The sequence below is a fragment of the Silurus aristotelis genome (assembly GCF_946808225.1).
Source record: "Silurus aristotelis genome assembly, chromosome: 8".
NCBI lineage: Eukaryota > Metazoa > Chordata > Actinopteri > Siluriformes > Siluridae > Silurus > Silurus aristotelis.
Window position 1 is genome coordinate 14,202,048 of NC_139581.1, and position 27,980 is coordinate 14,230,027.

A 27,980-nucleotide genomic window follows, 5' to 3' on the forward strand; every position below is an offset into this window, starting at 1 on the left:
GGAGTGGCAAAAAACATTTATTATACCAACTCAGATCATAATCAGTAGTCAGAGGTTGGGGCAAGCAGCATTACCATAACAAACAAACTAACTTTGTTTTATTATTAAAGCTGTAAGAGTTCCATTAACATTTGTCTTGTCATGACCATTTTTATAAAATAAAATGAGAGGGTTACGCTTTTCCAACGTTGTTACTTTTATTTCCAGCTCCAGCTCACCTGAGTCAACATGCCAATCAGTGAACAAAGACACCACACCTTTGATTAGCTGTTAGGTGAACAAAAAGAACCAAAGTTTGTTATGTTTTGCACGTTGGAAACAGACATGCATTTACAAAGCAAGTGTAATAAATGACCTCTAGCTTATTTTGTAAAGACAAATTTGCAAATATTCACCTGCTATTTCTTGCCTCAAGGGGTGTTGTATATTGCACTTCCGTCCATAAATAAAAAGCAGGAATGTTGTCATCTTTTGAATGGTTACATCTTTTTTTTTTTTTTTTTACCGCAAAATTGTTGTTGTTTGGGGGCATTGCGTTCAGTTAATAAACGCAAGCGACGATCCATCCATCACACTCATGCACCGGGTGACTGTGTGCGCGCGCTCGCTTGCTCGCTCGCTCACGCGCGCTCGTGTGTGTGGGCGGGTGGGTGTTCGCGCGAGCCCCTCAAAAGTGGCGATTCTAATGAACTGCTCGCAGTGTTGCGGGAGTGACAAGTCACGGTATCATGTCATCGGGTCGGAAATGAAGAGGATGCTAATTTAATATCATCCTGGAGCTTTTCTCTTTCATTTTAGAACTTCAAGACAATACTAGGCTGTGTTCCGCGTTTAACAATAATAAAAAAGTAAAAAAAATAACAGGAGCTGCTGCGCTTTATGAGTATAATGTAGTTCAGGTGATAGAGAAGATAAATTTGCACAAGGAACGAATCAACCGGTAAGTTGTTCAATTTATACTCTGTCATTTGTTTCCATAATACTTATTCAAAATATAGTATAACCCGAGCATCGTGCATTAATCTAATCTCGACACTAATAGTTTCTGCTTGTGGTTATCGGGTTTAGACAGGAGAAAGCGATTCATGCTCATTTAGCGGTTCTTAGAACTTTTCTTAAAAAAATAATGAAACCAACTCTTCCAACCTTTTGTCTCCTTTTCCATTTTTTTTAATGAATGCTTTTCATAGTGATAGTTTCATACTGATGGGTAGATCACAGTTTTTTGTAAGGCGCTCTGGAAAGGGAGTCCAGTGCCATAAATGTTACTGTAAATGTAAATCTAAGAGTTCACTGGAACTGCTAGTAAAAAAAAAACCATATTACTGGTGCATGATAGTTTAACTTCGGCATTTGACATAGACAGGTAAGAATCATAGAATGAGAAAAAAAGAAAGTTTGACTTATTTTACTAACTATACTAACTATATATACATATATACAGACATACATATGTAAGACTATATTGGTAATAAAAGAAGTGAAATCTTTTCTCATTCTATGATTCTTAACTGTCTGTTCCATTGGCAAAGTGTGTGTGTGTGTGTGTGTGTGTGGTTCTTCTTTTACATGGGTCTTCAATCGCTTTGATTCTAACCAAGCACAAAAAACAACTTGCTTTTTTCTAGACAATACACAGTCCTATACTCACAGTAAGATACACCAACTCATAAGCTTTGGTTAAAAAGGAAAGAACAATTAAAAGTAGATTATGATGACAGAATCCACCAATTTTGAATTTATCATTCATGATCGCATCACAAGGTCAGCAAGTACATCAGCTCTTTTAAAATTCAGCAAAGCTATATTCAGAATTTCAGATATCTGATAGTCTTTCTATGTAAGTTTTGAGTGTACACAGGCAAAAGGGAGATTTTATGGAAGTGGCTACAAGAAAGCAAGCTACATCCTATTTCTAGACTACGTGATTCACCTGGTAGATGACCTAGATTATTTGTGTTGTCAGCTTTTTATAAAGATACTGTAGATTTCCCCGAGCAGGACTGATGAACACTGCAGCAACACTGATTTAAGTGATAGCATTGGTATTTACAGATGAGCTTAACACATAGGAAACTTTTTCTCTGAATCCCACTGCAATGTTATCATATTAACTTCAGGGGTGAATCAAGGTGTTATCTTGCTTGTTATTGGTTTCCATTTAAAGCACCATTCTTTTTCTTGTTTGTTTTGTATACCTGGATCTCATATAGTTTCTCTGTCCAATTATGTCATTCCTTTTATTGATTTATATGCTTTTTCCAAGTCTGGAACACCATGTGGACTTAATTAAACCCTTAATCTTTTCATTGATGTCCCCTTTTTCTTAAATATTAATGGCACCAGCAAACCTGTGGGGAAAAGGGGCATAAAACAGCAGATTTATTGTCCTTCTAGACCTTGTAAAACCTCTAAAATCAGTTGGTTCTTTAATCTGTCAACAAATGGATGAAGCATCATTTGGGTTTGTCTTTGTCTTTTATGGTTAATTTAGGGTTAGTCTTATTCATTTACATTTACATTTGCGACATTTAGCAGACGCCCTTATCCAGAGCGACGTACAAAAGTGCTTTGAGTCTCTAGTAATGAATAAATCTACACTGGTACACAAGATTACAAACTTAATATAAATATAACCCTTGAATTCTACAAACTTATTCTTATTGATCGTTTTAATGGGTATCTGGAGTGGGTGCATATGAATGTGCCACTGTCAGGGATCCACCAGCCACACCTTCACCAAACCCACCTATCACTCCAAGTAGCTCTCCATCCTACTAACCACCTGCACCTGGCACTCATCAGCCACCACCCTATATAACCTCCTTTCCCCAATTAGCTCACCGTCCGTTCTACAGTTTAGGCTGGAGAACCACGGCGGACTACCCAAGCCACAGATATCCTGTCCCATGTTGGATTACTGTTGTTTGCTGGACTTTACTAGTTCTACGAACTCTATGCTCTTTGTATTCGCCAGGTTTAGTCTAACCTGGAGTTTCCGTTTGGTTCACCGTTTTCTGCCCTTTGCCTTTTTCATTTCAATAAAACCTTCGTTTTGTTGCACTTCGGTTTCCGGCACGTTCTTCCGCCTGACAGCGACATACATGTCTGTTCACATATTGTACATTCCAGCATGTTTTTTAACCACTAGGTTAGTTGGCAGGTGCATCCCCTCTATTTTTGGCCTAATGATTCACTTATTTTTGTTACACTCCAAGAAATCTCTGGAAAAGATTTAACAATTTCATTACACTTTATCTAAAAGCTTAAACTTTTAAGTGCTAAAAGCTAATTGATTTGCTCCTGTTATTAGGCAGGATACTGAGTTTACCTGTTACCACCTACTGTTGTTATTTATACTATTGTACAATATACTATTGTGTAAATATTTGAAATAAACATCGTTTTTAAATTTATGTGCTGCTGTGTTAAATTTAATTAAATAATTGAACTTACCAGGGCTTAGGAAAATCCAGATTCACAGTGAGCATCATGGCTGCAATTTTTATTTCTTAAACAACCATAGAGGTGCAATTATTATTTATTAAATATATATTTTATATTATTATTTTTATTATAACTTTGTGTGATTAACAAATTTTGGTTGTTTAGATATAATGGTGATGGATCTGCCAGCCCAAAAGTATGCTTGTTTACTTGATATTTGCCAGACCTATTTGGTAGACATGATATACTGGAATTATAAATGATACTTCATATGATGCAGTTAGGTAACCCAATCACTGTCAGGAGTTCAGGGATTATCAGAAAGGTAGCCTTAGTATTTTTATTTCCCTCACATTTTTTGTCCCCTTTTTCTAAATTGATTTATTGCAGATGTCAAAATCTCATTGTTCTGCTTTACATTCTTTCACTCACAATACCTAGAACTAAAATAAACTTGTATTTAAGGTTTAATGTTTTTAATATTCAGGATATAATGCATAAGTCACTTCAGAAAATGGGCACTTCTTATACAGAAAATGAGATGAAATTAACAATCAGCTACGAAGCTACAATGATTTTAAATAATTCATTCATTCAGTAACATGTTTCTGACAATAGTATATTAGATAGAAATTAAATTAGAACCAGTAGACAGTCTGGAACCACTTTACTGAATGTCTTCTCTCAAAGATTTCATTACATCCATCATTCCCCAGAGAGGAATTGTTCATTGTGTGGTCAATTCTTAAGAATATCCTTTCAGCGTTAAATATTAGAATGGAAAACAAAGCGTTATTTAAGCTATACACATATAGTCCATTAAAACTATTAAAGGTAATACTGATAGAACTCATCTAGGAACAATAATATAGGATTTAATCAAAGAAATGCTTAAAAGTTAATAACTTTAGAAACTAAGTGTAAAAGACAGAATTCAGAATCAAAATCAGAATCAGAAATAGTTTTATGAACAAGTATATTTACACACACAAGGAATTTGACTTGGCAACAGGAGCTTTTAGTGCAGGAGAAAGTACAAACATAGTGCAACATATGATGCAGACATACATAGGAATTACACAGTAGAGATGGAATATAACAAAATATAAGAAAAACAGACAAATAATGCCTATATGCACAAGAAAAAAATGTTGTTTAAATGAATCTACAGATATGTTATTTACAAGTGTGCAGTTTACAAATGTACCATTCAGATTCAATGTATAAATGTGTCAGTTATGATGGACAATGTATAGTTATGAATATTTTAATTGAATAGCCTGCGGGGAAAAAACTGTTTTTGTGTGGTGCTCTGTAACGCCAACCAGAAGGCAACAGTTCAAAGAGAGAGTGTGCTGGGTGTGTGGGGTCCAAAGTTATTTTATTAGTCCTTTTCCTCACTCTGTAGGTGTGAAGATCTTGGAGGTTGGGCAGGGGAGCAGCAATAATAATTATCTAAGCAGTTCTGACTGTCTGCTGTAGTCTCTTGATTATAGACACGACAGACTCAATGATGGCCAAGTAGAACTGTTTCAGCAGCTCCTGTGGCAGGTTGAATTTCCTCATTTGGCAAAGGAAGTACAACCTCTGCTTGGCCTTTTCATAGGATGTGTGAGAATCTATGTGCAGGTTTCATTACAAAATTTTAGTGACAGAAAGCAAAATGAGATGCAGAAGGCAAACATTGAAATCAATCGTGCAAACAGAAAGAATCGTAACTTACATTAACAATAAAATGGGCAATACTTTGCACTGACTGAACTGGATATATTACATTTTCTCTGTGAGTATGCAGTGTGAAGAAGGGGTAAGTATTAAAGAGAGGACCACTGCTGGCATAGAGATATAAATATCCTGGGTGGTTGTGACCACTTTGAGCATTAATACCCTCTTATTTTGGTTTGGCCTTTTTCTACAGAGGAGCCCCAGTCGTGTTTTAAGGCTATGTGCAATTTAAGATATGGGTTTATGGAGAAATTCTGAAATTCTGCTGTAGAGATTGTTTACAGATTTCTTGTATTAGAATTTTCACAAAGATTTTGCACAGTCCTAGATTTGATGTGTTGCCAGATGTAGGTCATGATTTTAGTTTTATTTAATTTGCCTAGTTGAAGTTTGATACTGATTTTCATTATCATATGCATCAAGCTTATGGCTCTTTCCTTTGCTGTTTCTTGTTCTATGCTTTTGTAGGTGCCTTTAGAGAGCCTGTAACTGTGAAACAATGGGCTGCTCAGTCCTGACATGTCTTGACCCCACTGTGGTACTCTGTTAGCGATGAAGAGCTCCTCCACTATCCTACTCCTCACTCTGTCTGTCCTGTATGGAGTTGAGGTATATAAACATCTAATTATTAAATGAGATGTTTAATTAAAATATATAATTACTATGAATGTAGCAAAATGTAAACATTTTTTTAAAACATTTAAAAATAATTCAATACAGTGATGTTTTGATCCTGATATGTGTGTGCGTGTGCGTGTGCATGTGTGTGTGTGTGTGTGCGTGTGTGCGTGTGTGTGTGGGTGTGTTTCAATAAAGAATAAACTCCCATATCTGCAGCTATTTCCCGATCACAGCAGTGATGTCAAGCAGAAAATGCTGTATGATTGGAGGAGACTTTGACTGTGTGCAGTTTGTGTACTGTGTGTAGTGTGTGTGTGTGTTTGTTCTTGTCTAGTTCCACTCAGTCAAGATGGTGGCATAAATATGTAGTACTCTGTTAGTAGCAATGTGAGTGTGTTTGTGTGTGAGTGTAACTTTGTGTGTGTGTGTGTGTTTGTTTGTTTGTTTTTGTCTAGTTCCACTGGCTCAAAATGGTGACGTCAGATACATGTACATTCAGAACTCTATTTTTAGTATTATGACATTTCCAGTTGGCAGATTCAACACTATTTCTCTCTATAGCTTTTTGGCTGTCATTGTTGTAACTTAGCGTGAACCTAAAGGGCTCGTATACAACAGAATCTAAAGATTCAGGAGGAATTGTTTCTTTCTGCTGCTCACATAGCCATTGAATATAAGAACTGTATAGTGCTAATACATTAGTACTCTAGCCACTCACCTAACTTCAGGAGAACAATTGTAGCCTATTTTAAATGAAGATTAAAAATGAAGGCTTAATTAAGTATAGATTTTGATTACACTAGCCTCATCTTTATTTTATGTGGTGTAAAATATCCTTAATTTTACACCACGTTATTACTTATATGTCTGGAATTATTGTGTTCCGGCATTATATTCCTTAAACATAAAAGTGTTACTTTTTCTTAAAATGGTTCAAATGAATAATATAAAAAATATTTAGTAAATTCAACCTCATGCATTAAGTCCAAATCTAGCCATATTTGTAAGCTCATTTAGATACTGAATGATTCAAACATTACTGAGTAAAATGTTTAAGAAACATAAACTATATGTTGTTGGCTCATATGGTACGTTTTTCAGTGTGTGTCTGGGAGTACATTCGAGCATATGCTGCAGGAATGGGAACGATATCGGAATGAGTGCATATCAAATATCAGCTCAGACCCATCCCTTCCAGGTACATTATGCCTTTCCATTTTCATTACATGACACATTTATGTGAAGTTATAATACCAACTGTTTAAGGCTCTGAAAGCTTAGAGTTTTAAAATAGGTGTAATAACCAAGACAATGTGGGCAAATATCAATAAGATTCCATTTACTGAAACCCAGGAAGAAGAAGCATTTGCCCTGAGTTTATGCTAATGTAGTTCGTTGCGAGGTATGTGGCCAAGTGGGTAGAGAAAAAAAGTGCAGTAATGTTAATTTGAATAATGTTCACGGTTATGGTGCTTATTTATCTCTGTTAACAGAGGTCACTGTTAGGCGAGAGAAAAAAAAGAATGAGAAAGAAATGAGAGCGTGGATTATGATTAATTTGTCTGAATTTATACAGTAGCTGTTTTTGTTGAAATAAACTAAAAAGGTTAAAATAACACGTATTACGTTACGAGGTAATAACATAATAATGCATTATTTTGTAGTGGAATTAGCCTTCGCAAACGGAAGACAAAACTTTACATAGATAAGTACATGAGCACCCATTTCTGTTCGTCCTCATCATGTGACAGCCAGCCAAGAAATAAACCAAGACAACAGTTGGATCCTATAACTAGGATGTCATAAGTAAAAGTACAGTGTCAGGTGGAAACCATCTTTCTGTGAAAGCTTTATACCTATACAATAATGTAATATTACGAATATACTTAGGAGCAATTTCACTTGCTCCTTTCACACCTCACACTTTAACTGTATATGTAATATATTTTTCCATTGCACTGTTACCTAGATAGCTTCTTTCTATAGTTAATTAATTTGCACTACTCTATATCCATTGCATTGCTGCTCACCATTGCCTAACTTACCATTGTATATATCCACCTGATTTCTGTTTATAGTAATAGTCATATATTATGTTCATAGTACATATCCTTCTGTAAATTTCTGTTCATAGTAATAGCCATATATTTTGTTTATAGCACATATTCTGTAAATTTCATTTTATAGTAATAGCCATCTGTATATTATGTTCATAGTACATACACATCTGTAAATTACTCCTATAATACCATTTTATTTAATTTATGTAACTTATGTAAACACTGTATATCCTGCACGTGCTGCTATTGCACTCTGTTAAGACCTAAACTGCATTTCATTGCCTTGTACTTGTACATGTGTAATGACAATAAAGTTTAATCTAATCTAATCTAATACTCAAAGAAATAGTTTGTAAACTCTTGTTCGCAATTGGTAGATGCAGTGAAATAACTACAATTATTAGCAGATATAGTTTTTTGCATTCACATGACATTGCAGCTGGTCAATTCTGTTTAAATACAGCACGTTATCCTTTTCCTCAGGTTTGGTCTGCAGACGCATGTTCGATAAGTATGCTTGCTGGCCAGATGGGCAGCCTAATACAACAGTCAAAGTACCCTGCCCCTGGTATTTGCCCTGGTATGATCAAGGTACTTGCTATTGCCTAGAGCATTATGGTTTAACATGGTCAGTGTCTTTTTACCAGTGATATACTGTGAATAACAGCAAGATAAGATTTGTGAATAATAAATGACTTATGTAATGCATACCTGACACAGTACGCAGTGAGTTTGTCCTAAGGGAATGTGGTCCAGATGGTCAGTGGCACACCAACAACATGAGCCACACATGGAGAAACCACTCACAATGCAATGCAGATAGCAGCAACCACAAAGAACAGGTACAATATGATTTTAATAATTTTAAAAATAAAACAAAAATTTGAAATATGTGGTATTTGCACCTTGCTGTCCAATCACAGTAATTCATTTTAAATGTTGCTGAAATATGAAACATGAACTGAACTATATGCATTAAGACAAGATTAGGGTTTATTTATACCAGTGTTTCTAACTTTAAAAGCATCATCATCATATCATGTTGCTTTTTTTGGCCAGAGGCTGACCATAATAGACATGCAAAATGCAACATTATGCAAAGGAAATGTGCATGGCAAGATATGAAGCTGTGATATTAAGAGGGTGGGCCCATAGCCTGGAGCCATTTCTTCCTATTTCTAAATTTATTTCATTTCCCTTTAAACAATAAACTGTAATACAGTTATATTTACATACATATGCATGAATTTCAACATTACTCAATGGAAATGTTTTTAAACTCAACCAAATAAGATGGAGAATGATGATAGACAGGCATTTTCAGGTCATGACACAGATTTTCAGTTGGTAATAAGTCTGTGCTTTGACTTAGTCATGCCAAAACAAAATCCTTTTTTTTTTCTCAAATACATTTCTTTGTAGATTTTTCCCTGTGATTGGACTGGTATAGTTGAGGTCTGACGGGATCTCTTGTTTTTGTCACTGAGCTTTATTGCTATTGCAGTGTTGTTGCTAGACTCTAGTACAACTCTCCATCTGTTTCCTAAAAATTCATACTGTTTTTGCTTTTTTTCAGGAGAAACAGATACAGGTCCTAGTCCACCTTAGAGTGATGTACACAGTTGGCTACTCTTTGTCTTTGGCCAGCCTCACACTGGCCCTAATTATATTACTTCTTTTTAAGTGAGTCTTAATTGATTGTCAAGTATGCTCAAATACTATTTATAAAGAAAAAGATCATTTGTCGTCTTGTCTACAACTGTCATGGAAATTGTCTATACAGAACATTTGACCAGCTACTTGGTATCAGTATAGTATGCTAATGTCACCAACTAAAGGTATAGTTTGACAATGTCACACTACAGTAATTACATAGTAAATCTACATGTGGGTCTTCTGCATTAATTTTATTATTCATTATCATCTGCAGTGTGAAAATGCATTAAAAAAAAGCTAGACAACTGACATTGCTAGCAACACAGTTGTATATTGTTTTTTTAAGCATTTTGGAGCACATTTCTTTAATGATTTAGCTGTCTTCCAGGCCTCCAGCTATGAGATGATATGTTTTGCCTATGTGTTGTCAGCTTCACTGTTGTTATTCATAATGGCAATGGGTGCTAACAAAGACATTTTCTATTAGGGCCATTTGTTTGTTATGTGGTATATGCTTATGCTGCTTTCACTAATAGTTCTGTGCTCCTCTGTGAAAACCACCAGTAGCTTTGTGTTATATGATTTAATATGAAAGCACACAATCTAATAATCTATAAAGGACTACAAAATGTCAGGCAGCTAAACAAATTCAGTTGCAGGTAAAAAGATGGCAATCAGCAAAAATAGGTCAGATAATTTTAACCAAGTATATTTAAGGCAAAATCAGAATCATTAGAAGTGACAAGCCAGATCTAAGATGTGTTAGGAGAACTAAGCAGATATTTCAGTCAGTGAGTGAGCAAAGTCTCTTTTATAGTGTGAGGGTGATTGAAACTACAGTATGTGTGCTGCATCACAGTCAGGTGAGATTAAAGGGGTAATGTGTGACATGGTTGGAGTTTGCTGCAGCCATATCTGTAGACAGTGTGCTCTGGGTAATAAAGACTAATTACAGCATTGAAATGACAGAAAATAAGTAACTAACTAACAAATAATAAATAAACAAAAACAAGATGTTACTCCAGCCTGTTAAAATGTAATTATACAGAATGGATCCACAAAGCATTGATGAATGTTAAGCAGTTATTTGTAGATTTTTAAACAGAAGTAATAGGCATATCATAATTAGAAATTTACTAGAGCACCTGTTTAACTAAAACGTTCTTCTCTATAGGGTCAACTTTAGAATTTTCATAATTGTTGTTCATAATTAGCAAATCAAACGTGCGGAGGATCCGCTGTGGCGACCCCTAACGGGAGAAGCCGAAAGAAAGTTTAATTAGCTAAACTGTTCAACAAGGAAATTGCCTCAAAGTTTACTTGAAAATCCATGCTTACATATGGCTGATCGGTCTTTCTGTATGTAGGAAAGTGTTAATATTTTGTGTATTCTCTGTTATAGGAAACTGCGCTGCACCCGTAACTACATCCATGCCAACCTGTTTGCTTCTTTCATCCTGCGTGCTGTGACCGTCATTATACGTGATGATATTTTTAAAAATACTATTCCTGACTTCCAAGACAGCAGTGACTTGTCCCCTGCTTACATAGACCAGGTCTCGGCAAATATGCCCATTGATGGGTGTGCACACATACATAACCACAAACATATTGTCAGGCTGTTGACGCGGAAGCAGATATAACCCGATCAGTCTTTATTGATGTGCAAAAAACAAAACACTCACAAGCCGATGAAAACAAAAACAAACCCAGACATCCGCTCGTAACGAAGTATCCACAATGAGCGCGAATGTCCAAAACATAATCCCAATGTAAGTAAAGCTTTCAGCAATGAGTACTCCAATAAGGAAATGGAGTTCGGAGATCTAGCCAGCGGTGACTGTCGGCTTTCGAGCAGCCACGCGATTTACCTGCATGACAATATAACGACCGTCAGCCTGTGACTCAAGAACGTGAGTTTAAGTAGTCTGTTCTTTAATGAGCCACAGCTGTCGGGCGTGGCAGGGTGAATCACTGACAGCTACCGGAGGGGGCATTGCAGGGGGATCCCTGAAAGCTATCGAGGGGGGCGTGGCAGGGTGAATCACTGACAGCTACCGAGGGGGGCATTGCAGGGGGATCCCTGACAGCTATCGAGGGGGGCGTGGCAGGGGGGATCCCTGACACATATGCAGTACATAGGAGATTTTAAACAATTTATTTATTTGTTATATGGTCAAAACTAATGTCTTAAAACTAAAATTGCAATTAAAACAATCATAAATTTAGGCCTATCTGATGGTTAACCTGTTCATTAAAGTTTACACGTATAAAGAATTATAATACATTTTAAATCATGCTTTTTAAACCAGCAAAAAAGAGCATCTGGTATAAGGGGAAAAAACATGCTATATTTTAATAAAAGCATATACCTATTACAATCCAGAAGACAAAATAAATAGTTTTTAAATTGTTAAATAGTTAAAAAAAAAAAGTTTTTATTTGCTAATAATTTATAGCACACTAATATTTGCTCGTTGAACATCCCATTCCAAAGGTACGTTATTAATACAGAATTATGCACCCCCTGCTGCTAAAACAACCTAAAAGAAGGCTTTCCACTAGAATTTGTAATGTTTATGAAGCTCATGTTGAAACAGATTTAGACTATGCCCTTTAGATCCTTTTGAAGGTAATGCTATATTATGCAAAACCATTCTAGAAAACTAAGTTTGAAGAGAATCCACATGTTATGATTATGTTTAGATCGTGAAAAGGTTAACTGTTCTCATACGTTTGACCAATTAGTGCACATCTTCATGCTTCATTTTCCATAACACATTCAGTCAATGAAAATGACAGCTCTTTTACCCTCATACCTTCATGTCTTATGTTTATGTCTGTTTTGCCTACATTCACAGTCTGGCTGCCGCATAGCTCAAGTGGCAATGCAGTACTGTATGGGAGCCAGCTACCTCTGGCTGCTAGTGGAAGGTCTGTACCTCCATAACCTTCTGGTACTGCTTGTGTTCTCTGAGAACAGCTACTTCTGGGGTTACCTCACTCTCGGCTGGGGTCAGTATCTTTTTGGCTGCAGAGAATTTTGGCAGTTGGTATAGATGTGTAGCATTACTGTTAGTCCTGTTACTCATTGGTCCAACAATATGATACATTACCTTAGTTCAACAATTAACAATTTTAACCCTGCTTGAGTTAAAAACGCAATATACTAATATGGCCAAGAAGACATTTTTATGCATTTTTTGTACTTTTTGGTTGAACAGTAACTTCTACTCTGATTTTTTTCCTTAGTTACTCCAGTACTCTATGTTGTACCATGGATAGTATTACGCCACCTGTATGAGAACACAGGGTAAGCCTTATCAGCTGTGTTAAAGAAAGTCTAATCTGTACAATTATATTTTAAAGACTGCTAAATATATATCTTTGTCAAGGTGCTGGGTAAAGAATGAAAACAAGTTGCACTTATGGATTATTGAAGCTCCTATCTTCATAATTATTTTAGTAAGTGTTCATTTATAAATATTCTTCAAAGCCTTAATTCCAAAGAAAAGAAGTTGGAAAAAAAATGTAAATAAAATTTACCATTTTCTCCTTAAAATCTCTCTATATATACAATTATATTTTTTCTATATCCTATTGTTCTATATATACAAACGTGTTTATAAATATGTACATTTAGTCATGTATAGTTTAGACAAAGGAACATTTGTTTCTTTAGATATTTGAATACTTGAATACTTGAATAGCTTTTCCAGGGAATTTTGTGGCTTAATATATTCTAAATTAATATAACCGGAATAGATGCAAGATGATACTGCTACAGTGATTACTGTATTTCTCCATCATATGTATTAATACCTACACCAAAGTTAATTGTATATTAAGTTAAGCCTTAAAATGTTCCTTGCAACTTCTGATAAATATGATATATTGCAGGTAAACTTTTCCATTTTCACAAGGATTATTCAGATAATTGTCTCCAAATTTAAAGCACACCAGATGAGATATACTGATTATAAATTCAGGTAAGACCACATGAATTATAGAGTTTATATTTATAAATATATTTGTTGATTCTATTCTATATAAAGTAGTATTGGGACACCTGCCTTTTCCAAATGTGGTTCTTCCCCAAATTCTTGCCAAAATGTTGGAAGCACACAGTTGTATTAAATGTCTTTAGATGCTCCAGATGATGTCCACAATGTGAATTCCATAAAGATATGGTTTGCATGGGTTGATGTGGAGGATCTTGATAGGCCTGGCATAGTGCACTGACCTCAACCCTATTAAACAACTTAGTGATGAATTGGAACACTGACTGCACCCCTGGTCTCCTCACGACAGTGCTAATGACACTGTGATTGAATGAGCACAAATTTCCAGAAACACAATAAAAAAATTTTATGAAATATTTTTCCAGAAGAGTGGAGGTTATTATAGTAGCAAATGGGGACTAAATGGGAAATATTCAAAAAGCACATATGAATCTGATGGTTATGTGTCCACAAACCTTTCTCTATCCAGTTAAGCATGTTTTTGTAGCTTTAGGTATATAACCAAGTGATTAGAGATCTCTGTAAAATTGTAAGGATTACTTGGTATTAACTTGTTATTTTTATTTTAAGGCAACCATTTGCTTTTATTGTAAAGGGGCAACATAGCTGGACAAGACTAAAATGCATTTGGGTTTTTAGATTGGCCAAGTCTACACTGACCCTCATACCCCTTCTGGGAATACATAAAGTGGTGTTTTCTGTGGTGACAGAGGACCAGACTCATCTACTACGGACCATCTGGCTCTTCTTTGAGCTCTTCTTTAACTCATTCCAGGTATAGCTATGGCATATATTTACTGTGCATGGTAAAGAATATTTTGTGTTTTTGCTGAAAGAAATGCTAAACAACTGACACATTCATGTAGTTGCTCTGTTCTGTGATTCTCTGCAGGGTCTTCTAGTAGCCATTTTATACTGTTTTGTGAATAAAGAGGTAAGAAACAACAGACATATGTATATTAATATTAAAAGTATAAAAACCCACCACATCTTGTGTTCTGTTCTTTTTTTTTATATATAATCAAAATATTCTATTATTGTTTTACATAATATAACATTTTCGATGAAAACCAAAATAAAATAAATAAAATGTTTTTGCTCTAACAGAGCTCTCCATCCACCTGCACCATTAGTATACATTATGTTATATGCATATACACTCAGGTTAATATATACATATATGCACAAAGAAAAAACAAATAATTGTTTAAGAAAAAGGAAAAAAGAGAAGAGAGGATAACAGCAAAGTCAAACAGCAGATATTAAGTTTGGAACCATTTGCTTAATGTATGTCAGCCTTTAGTGAAGTACCGAATCTTCTCTATTGCAAGATACTGCATAAGATTCCTAATCCAGTAACTAAAAGTAGGTGGAGATTTGTCTTTCCATTTGTGCAATATCAGGCTCCTGGTTATTATATTCAAATCATATAGAAATCATATTCTTTGCATTACTAAACAGAGTTCTGTAGTTAAGCCAATCATTGCAAGTATAGGAGAATGATTAATAGATATATGCAAAACTTCTCAAACTATCTTAACTCCACACCTATCACATTTATCACATTTTAATAATTTTGGTTTTGTCCAGTGTAGGATGTGTAATACTTTAAATTTAATCATTGTATGCCAACAACATACATTACTGACAACAAATTGGGTAAAAAAATCTAATCTTTAGAATATTTATTTGAACAATTATATGAGTTTCTTTGGTTTTGGTTTGGTTTTAATGACAATGTGCACTCGAGCTGGCATTGACTTGACACATATGTGCAAAAAAACCTTGTGATCCGTTTTAGATCAGAGCCACTTGTTTTCTTTACAACTGTTAGTCATCTATATATGAATAGTATACTACAGACACTATAAATAGTACTTTTACCTCAAATAATAATATGGCCTAAAACTAAATAAAAAACAAAAGTGTAGAAATCATCTTTCCTAATTTCACCCCCTTCTCTCCATCATATTTCTAATCTCAGGTACAATCAGAAATTAAGAAGAAATGGCGTCATCTTAAACTGGGAATAAGCACCCTGGATGAACAACGTACCACCAGCAGCCACATACTACAGGGAGCTACTGGACATGAAGACCAGGTGTGCCAGATAGACTGTCCTGAGGAGAGTGGAATCCACCTGAGCATGGAGCCTCTTTCAGCCTCCACACAAATTCCCCTTCATCAGCATCATCACCCTGGAGCAAAGAAGGGCAGGGCATATTGTTACATTTCAGCCCATAAGCGAGTGGTGAACGGATTAGACACACCAGAGCTGGGCCAATGTCAACATGATGGAGTCAATGGATATTCTGATAGCTACTGCTAAGGGCTTTGAACCACAGTGGAAATAGATATATATAATGATCTTCAGAGGAGTGCAAAATTTTAACTGGATGTAGCTTAAATTTTGTTAAGAGTACATGAAATCCTTGGTATTTACTAAATGAACCTCTATTGTGTGCTGTTTTAGGATGATTTTTATTTTCTGAACACCAGCAACATGGAGGAACAGTGTAAAAGATTTCTTTTATTAAAGATTAAAAAAAAAAATGGAGTATCTAAATTAAAATATACCAAATCAACTGTTGTGACTGTTCTCGCTGTGTTTTGTAACTGTCTACCTCTTTACATTTTTGGGCAACAGTGATAGTGCCTGTTTTTTGATATTGTGGACCATCTGTCTGGCATAACAATGGCATCTAATTAGGGCAGTTTTCATAAAAACTATTAGTTTAAAAATAAATGTCAGAGACAGGTAAAAAAAAAAAAAGACATCTTAAAAATGTTTCCCATTTTACACAGTTAGTTAAAAATAGTTAGTAGTTCTACATGTTACATGGTTTTAAGACTGCTATTTATTGTATCACAATGTATAACAATGATTTTATTGCTAATATTATTACTTTTGGGAAACGTGTGATCAGTGAAATATATTGTTGCTGGTGTTTTTTCTGTTAGGTTTCAGAATTTACAAGGAAAAGCAAGCGTAAACAAATATTTTTCCACAAAAAAACGGTATTGTTTATTCACAAAATACAAAACCAAAAAAAAACATTTTAAGGCTAAAAAAAATACTATGTAAATCTGTCACCTGGTCTTAAATTAGTAAAACTGCCCACTAGAGGTAGCAACTGATCTGTTGTACAATTACAGAATACACACACACACACACACACACACACACACACACACACACACACACACACACACACACACACACACACACACACAAACAGATGCATAGGAAGCAAATTGTAGATTTACTTAATGTTATGCTGATATTAATGGTACTACCTAAAGTGTTTACACAGCTTCGCTACAATGTACATTTCAGATTCTATTCATGTTAGAACAAATGTCTTCAATGGAAAATTGTCTAAATGCTCAAATAAAGGACGGTCTTGTCAATCCTGTACTTATTCAGTATAGTGTATGTGTCAGATGTGTGTATTTGATTATTTTTGGTACCCTTACTTTTGCCCTGCAGATTTATTTAAATCATCATTGATATAAATTAATATTAACTAGTGTTGATTACACTGAACATGAATTTGCCTATTAAGAAAAAACTATTTCTCTTTTGATTTAAAAAAGCTCTTCAAATTTAATTTCCTTAACAAATCAAAAATTAAGAACAAACTCAGGTTTGTTTAAGTTCAAGCATGCAATATGTCAAAACTTACAAACTGACATACAAGTGCAACAGTGTGCGATTTCATTTTCTTAAAACTATTAAATACTCACAAATTATTTAAGATCTGATACCTAAAATGAACTAAAATTGTAGAACTCTGAACTGAGAGTCAGTTTGGCAGTTTATATTATAGACCTTTTGGTGTTTGCATTCCTTTGCTTGGTCAAAGCACTTACTTCTACAACAAACTTCTCCTACTTTGAACTACTATTACTACTAATAATAATAATAATAATCATCATCCTTATTTTTTTTTTTCATTTATTATGCAAAAAAATTCAATCTCATATAGTGTTAACAGTGTTGGTTAATAACTGTAGATTATTGTACTGCTCTAGTTTCCCCTGGTGGTCTAGTGGTTAAGACGCAGCGCTCTTACCGCTGCGACCCGGGTTCGATCCCCGGTCAGGGAACCAACCCCAGCCACTCTCAGTTCCGGTCCCAAGCCCGGATAAATTGGGGAGGGTTGCTTTAGGAAGGGCATCCAGCATAAAAACATGTGCCAAATAAAACGGATGCGGAGGATCCTCTGTGGCGACCCCTAACTGGAGAAGCCGAAAGAAAGTTTATTGTACTGCTCTGATTTAATTTCATTCATTATTTTAATTATTTTAAACAATTGAAGTAAATTCACATATTTCATGTTTACAAGAAAAAAATCATTTGTCATCAGAGATGGCTTATGAAACTGTTGTTAAAAAAAATGGAAACGTTTACAAATTAATAAAAGAAACTTCAGGCATATCTGCAAAAACATACTCGGGCTTTTGTCACAGGCATGGCACCAGTTGCTAAACAACATCCCCAATGAGAAGAATCAGCCTAAAAGAGCTGCACCTGGCCACGCCTTTTAAAAGCCATTCTAGCACCATTGTGTATAAGCTCTGGAGTTGTGCCAGGTATAATAAAGCTGACCGACTATTTGATTTCTGATTTGAAGAAAAAAGAAGATGGTAAAGAAGAAACATAAGGGAAAAAGGAAAGAAACAATAGAGCAGACAAGTAAAGTAGAGACTAAAAAGACAAAACTGATTTTGTTTTTAATTATTTTATATTATTTTATATCTTATTTTAAGATAGATTTGTTTCACTACTTGTTTGGTGCCTTTTATATCAAAGATAATTGTTTTGTCTATATTCTTGTTATGAGAAACTGTCATGTCATTAAATTCAATAATCCAATATCTAATGTTACAATAATATATTTTTGGGAAATGTTTTCTATATTTTTTCTCTGTATTTTTAAATTTTCAAATGATATATCAAAATATAATTCTGGAAGACAGCTGTTTATTTCCTCGGCACAACATAGCACTCATAGAAACAAGGTAAACGGCCAAAGCTGCAAATAGCAGGAGTGGTGTCAATCTCTTCTGGTGGCTGAGTGGCCCTGAAGGTAAAATGCTGGAGGAGAGAGGTGACCATAATAAAGATCTCCACTCGGGCCAGAGCTTCACCTGGACAGGCACGTTTTCCTGTGCAATGGACAAAATAGATAAATGAAAGTGACCTGAAACAAATTTCCTGAAACTCTTGACCTGTATCTATCTGTTTTTGCATTGCATGATAATCTAATAAATGAAGATAATATTCCACATAAAGCATTGTATTTTTATCAGTATATAAAACCAGGTATAAATATAATAGTTTATCATGATCACTTGAAAGGCCAAACCTCAAAAACTTTTGATATTTGATATTACATTTGATATTAATATTCATTGAAATTAATATGTTTAATATGATTAACTGTTTTAAAAAAGTAACATAATGCATATCCTAGGTTTCAGCTCACCCATTCCAAAAACAACAAATGCATCATTTTTTTTGAATCGTCCCTCTTGATCAAGGAAATTGGCTGGGTCAAAATTGTCAGGGTTCTTCCAAAGCTCAGGGTCAGTAAGCACAGATGACAGCAAAGGAAGAATAATGGTTCCCTAGATTCAAAACACATAAGTTTCAGGAAAAAGTGTGCAATGTAAAAAAAAACAAACAAACACAAAAATTACCATTTATTGTGCAATAAAATATGCATATAAAGCTCTGTACAGTAGGTGCATAAGTCAAAGTACCTTAGGTATTAGATAGTTCTTAAACTCAGTGTCATGAAACATTTTATGTGGAACAGAAGTCGGAGCAATATCCTGGGTGCGCAGAACTTCATGAATGACTGCATCTGTATATGGCATATTCTGCCTGTCTTCAATGGAAATGCACCGGCCTTGCCCCACCACTTCATCAATCTCCTTCTGGACTCGTGCTATTCAAGATGATGGGTACAACACAGCATGACAGTATTAAATAACTACATATAAAAGAAAATCACACCACAAATATTTTGTTAGTGATACATGAAACATGAAGCATTCTACATCCAATATTGCCTGTTCTACAAGTGAAGCTCCTTATAGTTATATATCAATATATGATGTATGATTAAATGTAATATGTCAATCAAATTTCAAACTCATTTCTTACCTTGGATATCTGGGTGCTTCATCATTAACAGCAGGCTCTGTCTGATTGTTGAAGATGTAGTCTCAGTGCCAGCACTAAACATGCTCCATATTGTGCTCAATAAGTTATTGAAATGAAATTCTGTATTTGGGTTATCCTTTTCCTGCAAAAGATAGATATTTTACTCCTCTTTATATGCTTAATAGCTGCCCTATAATAATATGTCTTTGTATAGTGCCAAGACAGATGTAAAATGATTAATCTTAGAGTTTTTTACTCTTATTTCAGTAGCTTATAATGATGTCAATGTATAGTGTTTCCTGCCAATTACATTGTTATCACTGGATTTAGTAAGTATAAAATACATTGACATCGTAAATACCATGCAAAGAGGGGTTTTACCGCGTTCATTTGTAACAGGAAAGCCTCAATGAAATCTTTAGGGGCTGAAGAAGGATCCAATGTCTTCATTCGTGCCTCTGCTTCAAGCTTAAATAAACTTTTGGCCTTTTTCACTTTTGAAAACATGTCATGAAGCTGGCCAGGAAAAAGACCCACAATTTTGGGAAAAATATTATATGCCTGTAATGACAAAAAAATTATATTACAAAAAAAGGGGTGGATAGTCATGTCACATAAACTGTGTATTAAATTCAGCCAAGCTGCTGGCCCATATCTACATGATTGGATCATAGTATAAAGTATTCATGTGTATAATGTTTATCATTTATCCAATAAATACATTTTTAAATATATATTTCCTAAAAGCATCATTGACTTTGTTATTTGACATGTACATAGATGGATGGTCAATATACAGTACTTGTCCAAGTGGACTATTTAAAACTTTGAAGTAGTCATCAACAGCGTCCATCATGAGTTTTAAGTTTGGGTCATCAGACTCAAATCTCTGGCCAAATATGATTGAGGAGATCACATTGCACACTGCTTTATGTAGCAGGTATTTTGGATTGAAAGCAGAGTCTGTAAGAGAAAAAAAAAGTCTTGTTCTCAGTTTTGTTTTTTTGCATAAAATTTGCTCTCATCCAAGTGCATGTACTTAGTGAATGATTTATGTATATACATTTACATTTACATTAACAGTATTTGGCAGACACCCTTATCCAGAGAGACCTTAGAGGTGCTTCAAAGTCTCTATCAATAAATAGATCCTGATACTGGTTCATTAGGATACAGATTAAGGACAAAGATTAAGAAAACCATGAATATATGAAGTATTATAATTTACTGTAGATACTGTTATTCTAGAGCTGTAATTAACAATAATGCTTGTATTAAAAAGTTACTGAAAGTAATTCATTGTGCATATTATTATATTGAACCAACGTTCATTTACAGACTTAACCTGATGTAAAGAAAACAACACCTTCTATTTGCATAGGGTTACACAAACAAGGTAAGTAAATGCAAAGTGCAAAGGTAAGTAAAAAAAAAAAAAAAAAAAAACTTTTTAGATATTTGGTTAAACCATTTACATGATTTGTTTTTGAAAACACACTCTGAAAAACTGCACACAAATTATTGGAGCTATTTTGATTATTTAAAAAAATTGCCATTTGCATTAAACAAATTAAATTAAACAGCAATAAGGTATTACCTCCAATTGTACTAAAAGATTGCACAAGACAGCTGGCTTCCTCCTTCACCTTGTCCTGAATACTCTGATGACCCATTCCAAAAGTCTTCAGGGTAGATATAGAGAACCGTCGAAGCTGCTTCCATCGTTCTCCACTGCTGACCAAAATACCTGTATTTTGTATAACAAAAAAAAATAATTTTTTGTTAATTTTCATAAAACAATATTGAAATAAAATTTTACTATGAAATTAATTTATTAATTTATTTAGATTAATTTATGTATTTAACTCACCATATCCATTAGTGACCTTCATTAACATAGGGTAGTTTGCTCTGCCACTGAACTCATTACCCATGCCAATCATGGTGTCTTTCAGAGCTTTGTATCCAGAGATCACCACAACAGGTGTGTTGGCAAACCAAAGAGTGAAAACGGATCCATGCTTTTTACTAAGCTGTTTGAAAGAATTTTTTAAAAATTTAAGTGAACAAATCTTCCTTTATCAAATTATTCCTCTTTCTTGGACCTGGCAACGTTTGTGTCCAATAATCAAAAGTCAACTCTTGATTATTAAACACAAGTGAGTTAATTAATTAATTTCGTTTAGAAGGTATTCTTTTTTACCACATGACCAGAACAAACAATTGGCAATACAGAGAAGCTCATGGGATTCAACTAATTTTGTTTTGTGAACTTAATTGATTTATTAGTAATCCATTAGTAATAGTATGAGCAACAGTAGTACTTCAGTAGTAAGACAGTGGTTTTATACTGTACTTAATTACATTTTCAGGTATCTTATTTATCTGAGTATTTTGCATTTACTTCTGTTTCACTACATTTCTGAAAGAACATACTAAAAACAGTACTGAACTGCATAAATTAAGAAAATAACGTTTAAAAATATAATACTTTTGGTACTTAAGTGCACCCAAATGTACTTTTTACTGGAGTAATATTTAAGCAGGGGATTGCATTTTACTCAAGTAATGTACAGTGTACTTTTCCAGCACATAGAAGGCACACAGTGTATATCACAGGTAAAAGTAAACGTTTTGATATTTCCTGACAAAATAGCAAAAATACCGTTTAATGATACCGTTACTAACCTGAAGATAGTACTTGTACGGTTCCTTTACATAAACCTGAAAAAAATTCCCGACCAGAGGTGCAGGAGCAGGTCCTGGAGGCAACCTTCCAAAGTGACGTTCATATTCCTTACCTTGTCTCTTCCATATTATTATTAAAAAAAAAACAGCGGCAATGAATAAAGGCCAAATGTTGGCCTGTAAAGCAAACAACAGATCCATTAAAAAATATTTCACAGTGGCAACTGAGAAAGGTCTGAAGGTCTGTAACGCATAACAGTGTAAAGGTGTGACCCTACAACTGATTTTGTAAACACACCGGGGCAGAGGGCTGATGTGCGATGGTGACGTTCAGTCTCCCTCCCTTTTACCACTTAAAGATTTGTTCCATGGAAACTGTTGCTTCAGCACACAAGTAAAATAACCGTGCACAAGGGAACTGTCTCTAGGGAAAGTGTCCAATATTTGTAAAAAAATCTACTGTCTAAATTATTAGGTATTTCAAGAGTGATCTATTTTAGTCAATTTCTATGTTTTGGAGACTACAAAATATATGCCATTACTACCTTATTTAACTTTTCAGGCAACAATATATGAATATAGAATCCAACAAAATGACGAAAGCCTGGTTTGATATCTCAGACACACTGTTAAAAAAAGGGGTTTTTTTTTACAGTTAAATGTCTGTATTTTTTAATATAAATTTACCTTTTTTTTAAATTTACAACAAAATGCCTGTTGTTTTACACATATTTTCTGTATTTTACCGTTTCGTCATTAAATTTATAAAAAATTCATTGCATTTTGATATTATATAAATTTTCAGTTTTTTTAAAGAAATTAGCTGTATCTTCACAGAGTAATTTTTATTTTTACATAGAATGATATCTAATATTTATAGATTATTCTTGTAATCATTAAGTCAGTGTTTTTATTACCATTGAAGACAGCTAATCATATGAAGGTTAAAGTCAGTGGCGGCTGGCCAATAGAGGGCGCTGGGGCGCCGCCCTCCCTGAACCACACACGCAAAATTATAATCATAAAAATTATTTAAATGTATATTTGTATGATGTAATATATTAGAAAATCATCTGTGGAAAATATTTTTTTTCACAATCACCATATGTCCTCTCTGTGTGCACCACTCAATTTCAGCTGAGGGGCAATCGAGAAATCGCCCAAAGGAGGCGGGTCTTTGTAGAATTTAGTCAAATGCCTATTCAGTATATAAATATATTCAAGATGTGACATAAAATATAGCCAATCAGCGTCCTCAATTCTTATCTGCAATGGGCGACCCTGGTGGTCTAGTGGTTAAGACGCAACGCTCTAACCGCTGCGACCCGTGTTCGATCCCCGGTCAGGGAACCATCCCCAGCCACTCTCAGTGTAAAAACATGTGCCAAATCCGCTGTGGCAACCCCTAACGGGAGAAGCGGAAATAAAGTTTTTATGTGACAATGGCGGACTCAGGTGTAATTAGTTCCAGACAGGAAAACTCTGTAAAATCTCTACTCCAATGCCTGTTTGAGAAGAGAACTTTGGCAGAAAAACTGAACATGGTTGTACATGGTTATCCTCAGAGTCATGGAAGTTGGCAGAATTTAACTGCGACTTGTAAATTAACTGTTCAGAGATGCTTTAACGAATAAACATGTGACCAGATGTTCTTAAACTGTGTCTGCATTTCAATAAATCATATTGCAGCGCTTGCTTAAATTGTTTGCTGTGCCAGTGTGCCACAGCCCCACTTAAGAAAAATTTCAAAAGCCGCCACTGGTTAAAGCTAAGTTATTAATGTCAAATAATAGTATTTTTACATACAGTAAAATTATGCATTGTTTTTTTTATTACTTTATTAAGCTTGTCTTGCAAACAAATGTTCCTATAAACAATTATTTGGCATTATATTATTTTCTCATAGGTCCTAACTACATATATCATTTATAAAGACATATGTCTGTTTTTCACCCTAAATTATTATAAATTAAAATGTGGTATTTGCTCATGTCCCAGTAAACAAAAAGTTCATAATTTAGGTTTTTGTGGTTTATATTTTTTCAGTAACAATTCCTACAGTATCCAAAAATCTAAATATAATACAATATAATGTTTAAAAAATTACTCAAATCTGAAATACTACAAACTTTTATTTTAATTTTTTAATAAAAATAAGGCAAGGGTCCAGAATGGAAAGTTCCCATTTTTTATATTTTTTTTACTGAAAAAACCTTACATGTTAACCTTTTTAAACAGTAAATAACTCAAAATAATTAGCTTTTTTTTTTTAAATCATCAAATAAATAAAAGCAATACAATAAAATAAAATAAAAAAAACAACCTGCAACCTGCACTTAAAAACATCAATAGTGCCAACCAACAAAAACACTTTTTGGATTCCTTGCACGGGTTCTCCTAGTCTCCTAGACCAACGCTGCTCAGGGGCCAGTTGTTCAAAGGTAAGCTGATCGGATTTTAGTTTTCGGATTGGATCAAATCTTGAAAATGGGTTGTTCAAAAGGGAAAGAAGGAATCTGAAATCAGATAAGATCACAGAATCCAATCCTAGTTTTAATCTGGATCAAACCTTTAGTTTGTGTTGTTCAAAACTTGTCAGTAGGATTTAGATAACTTTGATCCAAAAAAACAGGATTATCCTGATCCCAACAGGGGGTAGGATTTCAAGGTGGATTCCAGGAGGAAAATGTAGTAAAACTCTAAAATTGGTCAAATAATACATTTGTATCATTTAGTGTATATACTTTTATTTATTTTTTGCACTTGACTTGTGTAACCGTTGTAACAGTGATAAAGTAGATATAGTAGACATAGGCTACCAATTAAGCTATTCAGTATAGTAAAGTGAAAATAATAAAATATGAAATAATCCCTACTGTAATAATCCACTACAACTAGGATTGAGTGTTTTGATGGCAATGGTCCAAGTAGATCCACTGCTAGATCTTACCACGGTCTATCTGGCAATGGTGTAGGCTGCAGTGGTTCTGGAGCATCAGGGCGAGACAATATTTGACAACCATGACATGATTTGCAAAATCTTTCTGCAGCTTTGTCCATGCCAGGCCACCATACTTTTGTTCTCAGATGTTGTTTGGTTCCAACAATACCTACAGTGAGGAAAATAAGTATTTGAACACCCTGCTATTTTGCAAGTTCTCCCACTTAGAAATCATGAAGGGGTCTGAAATTGTCATCGTAGGTGTATGTCCACTGTGAGAGACATAATCTAAAAAAAAAATCCAGAAATCACAATGTATGATTTTTAAACTATTTATTTCTATGATACAGCTGCAAATAAGTATTTGAACACCTGTCTATCAGCTAGAATTCTGACCTTTAAAGACCTGTTAGTCTGCCTTTAAAATGTCCACCTCCACTACATTTATTATCCTAAATTAGATGCACCTGTTTGAGGTCGTTACCTGTCCACCCCATACAATCAGTAAGAATCCAACTACTAACATGGCCAAGACCAAAGAGCTGTCCAAAGACACTAGAGACAAAATTGTACACCTCCACAAGGCTGGAAAGGGCTACGGGGAAATTGCCAAGCAGCTTGGTGAAAAAAGGTCCACTGTTGGAGAAATCATTAGAAAATGGAAGAAGCTAAACATGACTGTCAATCTCCCTCGGACTGGGGCTCCATGCAAGATCTCACCTCGTGGGGTCTCAATGATCCTAAGGAAGATGAGAAATCAACCCAGAACTACACGGGAGGAGCTGGTCAATGACCTGAAAAGAGCTGGGACCACCGTTTTCAAGGTTACTGTTGGTAATACACTAAGACGTCATGGTTTGAAATCATGCATGGCACGGAAGGCTCCCCTGCTTAAACCAGCACATGTCCAGGCACGTCTTAAGTTTGCCAATGACCATTTGGATTATCCAGAGGAGTCATGGGAGAAAGTCATGTGGTCAGATGAGACCAAAATAGAACTTTTGGGTCATAATTCCACTAAACGTGTTTGGAGGAAGAAGAATGATGAGTACCATCCCAAGAACACCATCCCTACTGTGAAGCATAAGGGTGGTAGCATCATGCTTTGGGGGTGTTTTTCTGCACATGGGACAGGGCGACTGCACTGTATTAAGGAGAGGATGACCGGGGCCATGTATTGCGAGATTTTGGGGAACAACCTCCTTCCCTCAGTTAGAGCATTGAAGATGGGTTGAGGCTGGGTCTTCCAACATGACAATGACCTGAAGCACACAGCCAGGATAACCAAGGAGTGGCTCTGTAAGAAGCATATCAAGGTTCTGGCATGGCCTAGCCAGTCTCCAGACCTAAACCCAATAGAGAATCTTTGGAGGGAGCGCAAACTCAGCGACAGGCCAGAAACCTGACTGATCTAGAGAAGATCTGTGTGGAGGTGTGGGCCAAAATCCCTCCTGCAGTGTGTGCAAACCTGGTGAAAAACTAGAGGAAATGTTTGACCTCTGTAATTGCAAACAAAAGCTACTGTACCAAATATTAACATTGACTTTCTCAGGTGTTTAAATACTTATTTGCAGCTGTATCATACAAATAAAGAGTTAAAAAATCATACATTGTGACTCTGGATTTTTTTTTTTTAGATTATGTCTCTCACAGTGGACATGCACCTACGAGGACAATTTTAGACCCCTCCATGATTTCTGAGTGGGAGAACTTGCAAAATAGCAGGGTGTTCAAATACTTATTTTCCTCACTGTATATGTCCTTCATGTGCCAGTGAATTTGCTCGTGGTTGTAGTGTTTTCGGAAGAACAATGCACGTTCCACGTAGTACTAAAAACCCTACAACACGCAGCTCATTAGCTACAGGTGCATACGTCATACACCTTTCAAAATTTCCATTTTCTATTGCGTTTCTCAGCTCTATGAGTTCTGAATCTTTTTCCGAAACTTCCTCCACTTCTCTTGTAGTCAGGGCTCTTGGGGTGGCGCTGATGGCCACAAACTCACATACTCATCCGACTCCTGCGAGTGTTTTTCTCTCATTGCTGTGCTTCCCAGGAGTCGTGATAATGGATCAGCAATGTTTTCTTTTCCGGAAACATAAACAACCTTAAAGTTATATGGTTGAAGACGCAAAACCCATCGCTCAACACGGGCACAGGGCTTGGAACGTGGACCGTATATTGACTCTAACGGCTTATGGTCTGTGACCAAATCAAACTGTCTGCCATACACATAGGGGTGTAGCCTCTCGCAGGCCCATACAAGGGCAAGGGCCTCCCTCTCAGTCTGAGAGTAACGTCTCTCACAGTCTGATAGACTTCTACTGATGTAGCAAACTGTCACCATTTGTCCTTTTTGATGCTGCGTCAATACAGCCCCCAACCCTACAGGGCTAGCATCAGCGATGACCTGCGTTGGAGCATCTTTGTCGAAGTATTCTAAAGTCCCTGCTCTTGCAAGTTCCTTTTTTAGATCATTGACTGCGTTTTTCTGTTCTGGACCAAAGACAAACTCAGAGTCTTTTCTGGTAAGACGTCTCAAGGGCTCCGCCAGTGTTGCAAATTGTGGAATAAATCTACTGCTGTAACTGACGAGTCCAAGAAAGCTCCGAACTTCTGAAGCGTTTTGTGGTTCTCTGGCCT

The 27,980-nt window shown here is 35.4% G+C and overlaps 2 protein-coding genes across 2 annotated transcripts; one reads left to right on the forward strand and one right to left on the reverse strand.

Annotated features, from left to right (window-relative positions):
* The first annotated feature begins 713 nt into the window (after positions 1–713).
* On the forward strand, positions 714–16,237 carry gipr (gastric inhibitory polypeptide receptor). Its single transcript, XM_083548618.1, has 14 exons — positions 714–940; positions 5,641–5,781; positions 6,895–6,991; positions 8,337–8,444; positions 8,574–8,695; positions 9,430–9,536; positions 10,912–11,065; positions 12,371–12,524; positions 12,762–12,822; positions 12,905–12,974; positions 13,410–13,498; positions 14,171–14,306; positions 14,424–14,465; positions 15,516–16,237. Exons 2-14 carry the CDS (start codon positions 5,725–5,727, stop codon positions 15,858–15,860), a joined length of 1,542 nt encoding a protein of 513 aa, XP_083404744.1. The 5' UTR covers positions 714–940; positions 5,641–5,724; the 3' UTR covers positions 15,861–16,237.
* Positions 16,238–18,161: 1,924 nt separating this feature from the next.
* LOC310729940 (cytochrome P450 2M1-like) lies at positions 18,162–22,671 on the reverse strand. The gene is made up of 9 exons (XM_083548619.1): positions 22,395–22,671; positions 21,577–21,739; positions 21,304–21,453; positions 20,509–20,669; positions 20,088–20,267; positions 19,707–19,848; positions 19,301–19,488; positions 19,024–19,165; positions 18,162–18,703 (listed from the first exon to the last, which is right to left on the reverse strand). Exons 1-9 carry the CDS (start codon positions 22,593–22,595, stop codon positions 18,519–18,521), a joined length of 1,512 nt encoding a protein of 503 aa, XP_083404745.1. The 5' UTR covers positions 22,596–22,671; the 3' UTR covers positions 18,162–18,518.
* Between the last annotated feature and the right edge of the window lie 5,309 nt (positions 22,672–27,980).

Excerpts from the sequence above, each read along its gene's own strand:
- LOC310729940 (XM_083548619.1), bottom strand. The coding sequence starts at position 22,595 with ATGGATCTGTTGTTTGCTTTACAGGCCAACATTTGGCCTTTATTCATT. Across the intron at positions 21,454-21,576 it reads GAAGGTCACTAATGGATATG|GTATTTTGGTCAGCAGTGGA; the intron begins GTGAGTTAAATA and ends TACAAAATACAG. Across the intron at positions 20,268-20,508 it reads TAAATAGTCCACTTGGACAA|GCATATAATATTTTTCCCAA; the intron begins GTACTGTATATT and ends TTGTCATTACAG.
- gipr (XM_083548618.1), top strand. The coding sequence starts at position 5,725 with ATGAAGAGCTCCTCCACTATCCTACTCCTCACTCTGTCTGTCCTGTAT. Across the intron at positions 8,696-9,429 it reads GCAGCAACCACAAAGAACAG|GAGAAACAGATACAGGTCCT; the intron begins GTACAATATGAT and ends GCTTTTTTTCAG. Across the intron at positions 12,823-12,904 it reads CACCTGTATGAGAACACAGG|GTGCTGGGTAAAGAATGAAA; the intron begins GTAAGCCTTATC and ends ATCTTTGTCAAG.